This window comes from Danaus plexippus, unplaced genomic scaffold (assembly GCF_018135715.1).
Source record: "Danaus plexippus unplaced genomic scaffold, MEX_DaPlex mxdp_38, whole genome shotgun sequence".
NCBI classification, from domain to species: domain Eukaryota; kingdom Metazoa; phylum Arthropoda; class Insecta; order Lepidoptera; family Nymphalidae; genus Danaus; species Danaus plexippus.
In genome coordinates this window covers 476,471-487,707 of record NW_026869859.1, presented here as the reverse complement: position 1 = coordinate 487,707, position 11,237 = coordinate 476,471, and the positions used below count along the sequence as shown (strand labels likewise).

General features: G+C 36.7%; 1 protein-coding gene across 1 annotated transcript; it reads right to left on the bottom strand.

Moving 5' to 3' along the window:
* Positions 1-356: 356 nt before the first annotated feature.
* Positions 357-5,959, bottom strand: LOC133320597 (uncharacterized). The gene is made up of 2 exons (XM_061529247.1): positions 1,412-5,959; positions 357-476 (listed from the first exon to the last, which is right to left on the bottom strand). The coding sequence occupies exons 1-2, from the start codon at positions 5,957-5,959 to the stop codon at positions 357-359; spliced, it is 4,668 nt and encodes a 1,555-aa protein (XP_061385231.1).
* Between the last annotated feature and the right edge of the window lie 5,278 nt (positions 5,960-11,237).

The following is an 11,237-nucleotide window of genomic DNA, read 5'->3' as shown; positions in this document are numbered from 1 at the left end:
AAATCTAGTAGTTAAGAAAGTGGAGACTCGAAATAGACTTCACAAACTAAAGGCATTTGTCTAAAAATAATATCGTTATTTCCCAGCTTTGCAAGTTAAAAAGATTTTTTTTATTTCTCGTAGCTCCAACGCTACTCATATCACCTTACCAGGAGAACATAGATCTTTGCGGGTGATTTTACACTATAGATTGAAAAAAAACCGATATGGGACAGATGAGTTTTATTAAATTTATATCTTTTTTTTTTTTGGAGTCGGGTTGAAAAATATTAAGTGATGAAATACATGTGTATTTCATCACTTTATTACATGATTGTAGATTAGGGTAGGTTAATTCGACGATCCCCCGGGGGCTGTCAACTTGTGGTGGTGGGGGGCTTGAGTGCTCCAGTGATCCCCAGGGCTTTACCGGCAGGTACTACCATACCGGACGGATCTGGGGTGAGGGGATAGACTAAGAGCGACACAAGCGGTGTCTAAATACATAGTTTCACTGTTATATTTCTAAAAATGACAATTTTCCATACGAACATTCATCACCTGTTTTTACCCCAATTTTCGCAATAAAAAGTAGCCTATGTTCTTTCATTCCTAATAAAGTGTCTAAATACAAAGTTTCACTGTTATATCTTCAAAAATGACGATTTTCCATACGAACAGTCATCCCCTCTTTTTACCCATTCCCCCATTTTTTGCCATAAATACCAAATTTCATCAAAATCGGTTCACTGGTTTAGGCGTGAAAGCGTAACAGACACACAGACAGAGTTACTATCGCATTTATAATATAATAATAATAATAATAATAATAACAGCAATAATAATAATGATAAAATATTAGTATATAGTAAAATAGTATATAGTATAATAGTATATAGTATATAGTATGGATTTAATTTTTTGTTTTTTTATTTTGTTTTTAATTATTTAATTTTTTATTTTTTATTTTTTAATCATACATGAAGTATGAAATATTTAATGAGTAAATAAGAGATGGTTTTTTATTTCTGCCTTTACTTTATAAAACTACCTGTCTATCTTTACTTTTATTTACTTTTTACTGGATAATGCACGTTCCTTTAAAAAATAAGTTTAAATTTAAAAACAAATTGTGAACCGTAGTTTCAAGTCACGTTTATTGCGTACTAGCTTTTGCCCGCGACTTCGTTCGCGTGGACTTCAGGTTCGTCCCGTCTAGTCTAGTAATAAGTAAGAAATACGGTAACTAAGCACTGCAGAGCCCTAATCATAGGCCTATAGGTAGCTACTGCAGTATGCTCCTATAAACTACATTTAACGATCTTTTTCCTTCAGCATAAACATGCAGATTCTTCGTTTTGGAAACACGTGAGCAAGCCACATAGAGCTGACCGTGAGAAAAACATGGCGTGCCCAAATGTAGGCCTGCTACCTTCAAGGTTTGACCCTGCGATTTGTTGATCGTCATTGAAAATGCGACTTTTAATGGGAACTGCAGGCGTTTAAAATTGAATGGCAAGTTGTTGGGTATGATTGGGATGCGCGGTATAAGAACATTGTCTCCCTTGGCTTCTCCAGTTAAAATTGTAGCCTTCACTATATGCCTTCCTAATTCGGTAACTCGCAACCGAGTACCGTTGCATAATCTTGGCGCACCCAGGTTACGCATTAACAAAACGGGTACACCTACCTTTAATTCCAACTTGTGTGATGGCACCCCGGACAACTCTAAAGAGTTTAGGAACTCTACGGGATAACTTGTAGTGTCATCGGATGACATAACTGTGTCAATGGAATTATACACTGATGTTTCGCTGTTTATTTCGGCCAAGATTTTTTTATTTATTTTCGCAACAATCTGATTTTTTGGTGCCAATATGGTTCTTTCACACAACCAATTTTCGTCAAGAATATTTTGTTGCAGATTCGGAAAAACTTGTTCAATAAGTTCGTTTTCTGTCTCCACAGCATGACAAAATTGCTGTGTGAAAAGAACCATACCTACTTGGTCGGTGTTTAGGTGGCCTTCACCAATTTCTAGCAGTTTTTGAGCATATGCTCCTGATTCGACATCGCTGAATAACTGGACTCGCATGTTAGTGGTAAGATAAAGCTTTTCAACTTTAGACCACAGATATGAGGCTTTTAGACATGCGTTAATTTCATCTGCTGCAGTGCCTCTCTCGATAATAGGTAAAGTCTGTCTAAAATCCCCTGCCAATAACACTACCACACCACCCATCAACTTTCGATTGCTGTGAATATCTTGTAGACAGCGATCAAGCGCCTCAATGGCGCGTTTGTGTGACATAGTGCACTCGTCCCACACGATCAGCATACATTGTTGCAAGAGGGCGCCACGGGCACTGCTCTTACTGATGTTGCACGTTGGGGTTTCTTCGCTCGCCAGATTAAGAGGTAATTTAAAAACCGAATGTGCCGTTCGTCCACCGCTCAGCAATGTTGCAGCGATCCCAGAGGAAGCCACCGCTAATGCAACTTTACGGTCCTTACGAATTTTTGCTAGAAGCAAATTAAGCAAAAATGTTTTACCTGTACCGCCCGGGGCGTCAAGAAAGAAAAGGCCGCCTTTGTCAAGCTCAACTCGTTGTAATATTTTGTTATAAATGTTTTTTTGTTCGGGTAGCAGGCGTGGTTCAGTTTCGCTGACCTGAGCGTCTAATAAAGCAATATCGTAGCTTAGCTCTTTGATCAAATCGGTCGACAACTCTCCTCGACGCTCTGGTGTAGGCATACCGAAGTCAGACAATTTCTTACCGGAAATCGTTATTATTTTGTCCTCTATATGTCTCAGTGCTTCATTGAAACATAGATCATTGTTGACTTGATCCATCCTTTCAAATCTTTGCAAGATATCCTCCGATAATGCAGATTTATACTTATCCCATAGTTGAAGAGGATTGGATAAACCGCAAGTGCATATCAATATTGCAAATAGTTCTCTTATTTGCGAAGGAGAGCGACACAGCACTGCCTCTTCCATTGTGGCATCCCAGTGGTTGTCATCTTCCAACAACCCCAACTTCTCACACGCTTGTCGAAAAGTTTGAAGTTCTTGGCCGTCAACTGTTTTTAGATCCAAAAAGCTAGTGGGGCCCTGTACTACATTCAGCAGCATTCGCAAACAGTAACATTCGAAGTTACTAACATGCACTGTGTAAATGCGCCCAAGAGCATCTCCTGCCTTCACACCTGGCCAGCCGTCGACAGGTGTGCCTTGTAAACGACGTTTCCATTCTTTCGACGACACGTTCCATGTATAGTAGCGGGGTACGTCAACATAAAGTAATGTTTTTGCAAATGCGTCATTTTGGCAAAGCAGGAAAAATGCAGTTAGTGTCGTCTTAGGTGGTGCGGCCATTCTCTCTCTAAAATTGTTTTCAGTGAAGTAAATCCGCTGACCATTAGGCAGATGAACCGCAAGGTGAGTGACTGTTGGGTGTCTTTCATGCAGAGGCAGACCCAAGATCCGCCACGCTGCTTCGTTACTACTAACATATCTACCGGCTCGATACGTTTGCACCTCATCTCTCGGGTCAATATTAACATTCCCTTGCTGTCGAATGTTAAAAATAGCCTGGTCGCTGCCTTTGTTTATATATTTACAAATATATTTTATCGCCTGTACCGTATTGCAGAACTCTACATTTATGTGACAGTTATAAATTTTAGACAGAAGAGGAGAATATGGGACAATCCAGCTATTGTCAACCAATACTTCCTGTGTTCCACCTCGGGTTTTTAGAGTTATCGTACGGCCGCCATCTCCTGGTGTTCTACGCCTGTACAAAGGATAGCCTTTGTCGTTAGTTTGAGTATCTTTCAAAAGCGCCCTTGGATACTTTTTGGTGCATTTTCCTTCTTTCATGCATGGTGATGACGGATTTAGTGCACCACAGGGACCGTGAATCATATTTTTGGTTACAGTATCGTAGAGTTTTCGATCACTTTCTGGATTTGGTATCTCCGCACTTATGACTTCATCAATTTGGTTGGGGCGTAATTTTTCCGTCAACCACAGCAGTAAGTGCACGTGAGGCAGACCTCTTTTTTGCCACTCGATCGAGTACATGAAACACTTCATATCTCCAAATATTTTACCTTTTGTAAGTAGAGCAACCAATTTTTGTACTTTTATTTTAAATAACCTGGCTGTTAAGTCATGTCTGTCTGTTGCATTTTGACCTGGAATGAGCTCTTTAGTAATTTCTGGCCAAGCGGGATTACATGTCATTGTAATAAACAGATCAGGCCTCCCGTAGTTACGCACGTATGTGAACGCATCCTGCGTGTACTCATGAAGATATCTCGGGCTATTTACAAATGACGATGGGAGTATTACCAATTGACCCAAATTGTTTGGATCTAAATCCGCATCATTCCTGACCGCGTCTTGTAAATGTATATAGTTTTCTGCTCGCAGTTTTGTTTGGTTTAAAGCAATAAACCTTAAGCGCTCACTCTCCACTTTGACATACATGTCCACCAAAAACTGAAGCAAGAGAAGCCTACATCGAAGCAATAAATTAAAATTGTTGCGACGTACCATCATATGATATGCATAAAAGTCTTTGCACGACACTTTTTTGTTCGGTATAGGCTGTTTTGTAACTGGGTTTGTCTGAGGAATATCAAAACTGTACCCCTCTTGTCCTTTCCAAAAAATTATCGGGTACTCGAGAGCATCATAAAATCTATGAGTGTCCGGAACTCTAGTAAGCCGGCCATCGTGCGCCTGAATAACAATGTCCCGAGACGCAGTTTGTTCAGTACTAACTACTACGGCAGCTATTTCGTTTGTGGTCGGGGCATTGAATCGTCTTTCGTGTTCACCACGTGGTACACGATCTGGGTGTATCACGACCTTGTAATTATCGCTAGTCACTCTATCTTTAGCCATTTTAAATTCATGCACTAAAACGTTGTGATCATGTAGAACTTTTTGTATTTTTTGAACTGTGTTTCTTTCCACACCTGGTACGTACTCAGAACGCCTATCAACTTGTGCTTCCTCATCACCCATGAAATAAACTTGCAAAAATTTTGGTTGCGTATTAGCAGCAGGAAGCAAAGAGCCAATTGTGTGGTATATTTGCCCTTGGATTGTAAAAGTCGGGCAAAATCCTGGCATCGACACAATGTTATCAGCTCCAAAAGATGTCATATGGAAGCATGTATTGTATTTTCTTATGTTTTTTAAAAAACGGCGAGACTCATCTGTTTCATTTGAAAAAAGTTCTTTAAGAGGTTCAACACGCTCGTCTATTGAAGGAAGAACTACTTTTCCTCCCGAACAACACATGCCTGCAGCTTCCTCTTTCCATTTAAGAGCACCGCAAAATCTGCATTCTTTATTCATCGCTTCTATTTTTATAAGCTTGTGGCTTTCGTAATCAAGAGTTTCATCGTACTCAAATGCAGCTTTATCAAATACTCCCCACGCGTTTCTTGTAAATATTAATCGTCGCTGTTGTGCCCTTTCAGCAACAGCGCATCTGCAAGCTTCAGCAGCTTCAACAGTTTCAGTAGCTCTTTGGGACCCTATGTAAGTCGCTTGCTGAAGACGCCGAGCTTGAGACTGTTCGGGTGTCTCAGAAGCCCGTTGAGATGCCAGATATTCAGCGTTCTGTTGACGTCGAGCTTGAGACTGTTCGGGTGTCTCCGCAGCCCGTTGAGATGCTAGATACTCAGCATGCTGTCGACGTCGATCCTGGGACTGTTCGGGTGTCTCAGAAGCCCGTTGAGATGCCAGATATTCAGCGTTCTGTTGACGTCGAGCTTGAGACTGTTCGGGTGTCTCTGCAGCCCGTTGAGATGCTAGATACTCAGCATGCTGTCGACGTCTATCTTGGGACTGCTCTGGTGTCTCAGCAGCTCTTTGAGCTGCCTCACGCTCTGCTTGTTTAAGCCTTCGCAGTTCGGCTTGTGGAAACGTCTCGTTAAGTCTAGCTACTTTCATAGTTCGAGCTTTATTAGAGCTTTGGGAAAGATTAGACTTACGCTTTCGCGGCATAATTCTTAAGTACGTGTTGTTTCTATACTTCCAAAAAATACAGTACGGTAGTTATTGTTATGATTGTACTTTAATGCAATCCTTGCCTAATTAATTAACCTATCTATATAGTAATTCAATTATCAATGAAGTAATTCGTTATAATTAACCTATTTATATAATTTGTTATAATTAACTGTAAGTAACCTATCTATATAGTAATTGAATTATCAATGAAGTAATTCGTTATATAATTAACCTATTTATATAATTTGTTATAATTAACTGTAAGTAACCTATCTATATAGTAATTGAATCATCAATGAAGTAATTCGTAAAAATGAAGTATCTTTTTGTACGTGTAACTCCTAACCAAAAAGAAACCTGGCAATAACTAATCTTAGGCCTATATTACTTAAAGTAGGCGACCATACGTTTTTATCAAATCGCTAGTGCCTTGAAAATTCGCAAAACGGACACAACCGTCAACGACGTCTGCCCTCACGCGTCTGCCCGCGTTCGGGTCGCGCACTCAGCGATGAGCCACTTCTTCCCCACCGCACCTACCCCGCTCCCCCCACGCCCCGTTCGCCTGGCGCCGCTGCCGGTATTTATCACCGAAACGGTATTTATCGCCGAAATTGCTATGACTCTGCATTTTAAATCTGTGATATCTTCGAAAATATTTATTTAATTTACATGCTGTAAAAAGCCATATTGATCTTTATTAAATGCACAATGTATTTAAGATACTTAATTGGATAAGGATTAATACTGTATTGCTTAAAATCGCTTCGTAAATAAGCCATTATTTCTCGTACAAAGTAAAGGATAAAAAATGGTTATTGTGGGTTATTCCTAAGAGATAAACATATACCATACATAGACCTTTTTAAATTGTACAATACTGTAGTAAATTGTTTTGATCTATCTTGTAGGATTCAGTCAGCGTTTGCAATGTAAGCGCAAAAAATGTGGTTTTTTTTACGACCTCACATTAAAAACCTCAAAAATTGTAGCCTATGTGTTATTCTGATGTATAAGCTATATTGTGGTAAAGTTTCATTCAAATCCATTCAGTAGTTTTTATGTGAAAGAGTAACAAATATCCATACATCCATACTTACAAACTTTCGCCTTTATAATAGTAGTAGGATTATGAAGTACCAGGTGTTCATAAAGCTACAGAATACTATTACACAATTTGCTACGGGGATGCTACGAAAACCCAGAGAATTGGTTCTACGATAAACATACAAATATGCATTTCAAAGGGTTAATAGTGCAGACGTTGTGACAAACATGCATGCACGAACTAAGGCGAAACTATATTTTAGTGTCGGCTATCATGAAGAAAGGAATTCCCGTTTTCAAAATTAAATCAAACTAAGATATCTAAAATCAGAGAGCATAAAGGGCAATTGTATCAGGCTTACTGAAAACTAATGTAAAAAACAATTTTTTTTCTTCTGAGATTTTCTTAGACATACATTTTGTAACAATATATTTTGTCAATCTTAAAATTCTGCCTTACATACATATCTTGAAAACTATGAGCAGTGGGTAGTCGTATCAGTATTGTATACAAATCAGAATACTTAAGTCTGTTCTCCTAGTATGCAACGTTATCAAAAACGTGAGTCCCATATTATGTATTTATACGTAACTATAGTCAGGTCAATAAAGTTTTACTTTTCACAGCAATCATGAAACATATTGTACAACTCCTTCAGACTTATGAAGTCCTGGTTCCCGCACTATGAAACAAACGTGACCAATTTTCGAAGTTCTGGTGATTCCTTTGTAGCAAGCAACCATGATCAATTGACAGACGAGATGAAAATGAAATCATATACATATTTTCTAATCAGAAAATACATATATGTCGAAGTACGGTCCAGGCCGTGGTTTTTAAAAAGAGTGACGCCAGCATAACTGACGTCATCAATGACTTTATTCTTAATTGTATACCAACATTGTTGTGACTACACTTACACAGGTGGCTACGCAGGTGGTTATGCGGCTAACACCTGATTATTTCAACTACCCACAATTATTAGTTTTTTGAATAATAAGAACTACGCCGTTATATATGTTTTTTTTTTCAGTAAATTTTAGTCAAAATTGATTAAGTGTATATTTCGAAGTAGAGAGACGAAAGTGGCTGTACGAACTTAGTGCCTTATCATTTATAGAAAAAGAAATGCCCGCTTCGAAAGTAAATTTTTTTTTATTGGTCTCGTACCGCAACTCATAACATCGTACCAGGGAAACATAAATCTATGAAGGTGATGTTTCACTATGAATTGAGAGTGAAATTTGTGCTATATGAACATATTGGGACGGACGTGTGTTTTAAATATTTCATATCAATATATATTGATATTTATTTGTTTGTGTGTGTTCGTGTGTCATGGCCTAATTTACATTAATAAGAGCTTATTTATTTATTATTTTTTTCCCGTTATTCTTATGAATATAATTTTGTTCTTGTGATATATAAGTTTCTTTTGCGTGTTCCTGAAATCTTGCATTATGGAAGTGAATTTTGCTTTCATAAAATAATTTGCATTTCAGTTCAGTATTGCATACAAAACATGATTCCTGAATTAATGTTCATCTGTAATACAAGGTTATAAGGTCAGGGTATATAAAACTATCAAGGTGACCTTTCTCCGCTTTAATCTCATGCTTATGTTTGCCCGTTGTTTAATTTTTTTGGGTAATTTAAGTGTTGCATTTTTTTTTTAGCAAAATGATTTTTCTTTAAAAACATAAAAAACAAAAGAAACTTTAATAAGCTAACATAAGAAGCATATATATAATATGTATTTCATAACTTTATTACATGATTGTAGATTAGGGTAGGTTATTTAGACGATCGACCTCACAGAGGCACTCCTTTATCTTATACCTTGAAAGATTTCAAGTTTTGTAGATAAAAAGGATAAGAGATCATAAATTCTTAAAATTAATTTAGAGTCATCTCAGAGTCTCAGAATTCCAAAGCACCGAGAGAATTTTTTCAGCTTTGTCTAAAAAAGCCTGATTATAAATATAAATTATAAATACGTACACATTTACATACATATATACTTATATATTAATATTATACATAATATCTCTACAAAATATTTGAAGCGTAGTAGTACTCTTTTCCTTTAGTGACTTTACTAGTGCCCTTATTACTAAAATAAACGTGAGTACCTAATAATATCTTGCATTCACATTCATAGACGATTCACGACGAGCAATTTTTTTATATTCTCAAGGTATTTTTTTTTATTTTGTAAACCTTGATCAGAAAGGAATTTTATACAAAAATAACCAATCGGACCATACTTTCTACAAAAAGAATTAATCCAGAAAAATTTCAATGTAATTTTCAAACTGTCTGTTTAATGCAGAGATGATTCTCAATAAAAATAATTAATCAATCTAGAAAAGAAAAGTCGATGGATCTCCTTCACAAAGCTGATTTTGATTTATTGATTGATTTCATAACACCGCCGCAACTCACTAACTAACTCACTAACATCTTACCAGGAGAACATAAAACCAAGCCGATGATGCTTCACGGGAAGATAAAAGTGAAACTTTTCATTCATATGTATTTATTACACATTAAACTTATGTTTGTGGGTCGGTCATTATTATGTTTCTGTGAGCTTGGGCTGACTGGCTTTATCGATTTTTCATCCTATTGCTTTTAAAATGTAGTGATTCACAGCGATACGCTAGTCACAATCAGCTGACTCTCACTGCTATGGAATGTCTGCCTCCATCTGCCGCTAGAAGATTGAGGTCATAATTAAAAGAAAAAAAACAAATATTTACAATTATCTCTACTTGTACTATGTATCAGTCTAACATCGTATTTGCCATTAAACTTAATAAATACTCCATTGCATAGTAATTTCATAAAAAAAAAAAATTCAAACAAGAAAATTCAAATTTTCGAGAAAAAGAAACAAAAAATTCAAAGAAAGTTTTCTGAACCATTGCCTCTCAATTTATGTTCTCCTGGTTGACAGTGTTATGAACAACGTGACTGTTACGTTCTGTTACCTAACTCGAAACATCTTACCAGGAGAACATAAAACTGTGTAGTTAGTTCTATAGTGTGCTTTTGCTACGAAATACTCGTGTCTTATGATTTCCTGGTTTCCCATCCGCTGAGATAAACGTGACTGACTGTGGCTTGTTTGTTTGTTTGTTTGTTTGTTTGCTTGCTTGTTTCGTTTGCACAACAAACTACGTGAAGTTTGTTACGTACGCGCTACATATTATAAAATAAATGAACATCGCCGGGGCAACATCGTTGTATGGATAAGATATCATATAACAAGTAACGCCGCTGACTCCGCGGAACGAACCCCAAGCCGTGTGAACCAGAAGATTCCTGATACCAAACAAGCTATGGAATGGGATTGCTATCCTAACATCGGGGCAATCATGTAGTTTTAGGTATAGGTTATAAGTTTTAATATGTAATTTTTATTATAATATACATATAAGTAAGTTTCGTAGTTTTCCTGGAACCTCCGGTTGCCACCTTATATAATTAGTTACTTCTTTATTTGGTGACTGGGGAGTTGGTTTAAAACGTAAAATAAACCGTTTTGAAATTTTGTGAGTAACTTTATTTTATAAATTTAAACTACTTACTTTTTTTAAAATAATACTGTGGAATATTTGATTATTTCATAATAGAAGGCAAATTTCGTCTCAACTTCCATATTAAATAAATAATAAATTAATGAGAAAATATTATCTCCTTGAAAATCATCTGCTCACAGGCATTGCATTTAAATGAGGGCTTGCGAAAAAAAAATTGTCTCAAGTATCATGAAGAAAAGGAATTCCCGTATTCCCGTATAATTAACTCAAAAAAAGGGTGAATAAGACCGAATGACAAACTCCAAAATTCTGTTTACCACGAGACTTCACATTGGCTCCTTTCTATAAATAAAATGATCGTTTTAAATCTTTAAAGACTTACTAAATAATTCTTTAAAAATTTTAAGGATATTTTCACTATAATATTGTTTAACAAAGTTTTCTAAGTAGATCTTAATCCAACAAATGACAACTAAAAGGATGTGCAGTCTTGTCAATTTGCAGCTATTATAAGTTTCGAATTACTTGTGGTATTAGAAATCGGTGGCGGGAATAGGGGTTGTTTTATTTCAACAAAATTATATTCATTTATACGTTGAAGCAATCGCATGAAAAGCTTCTTAAA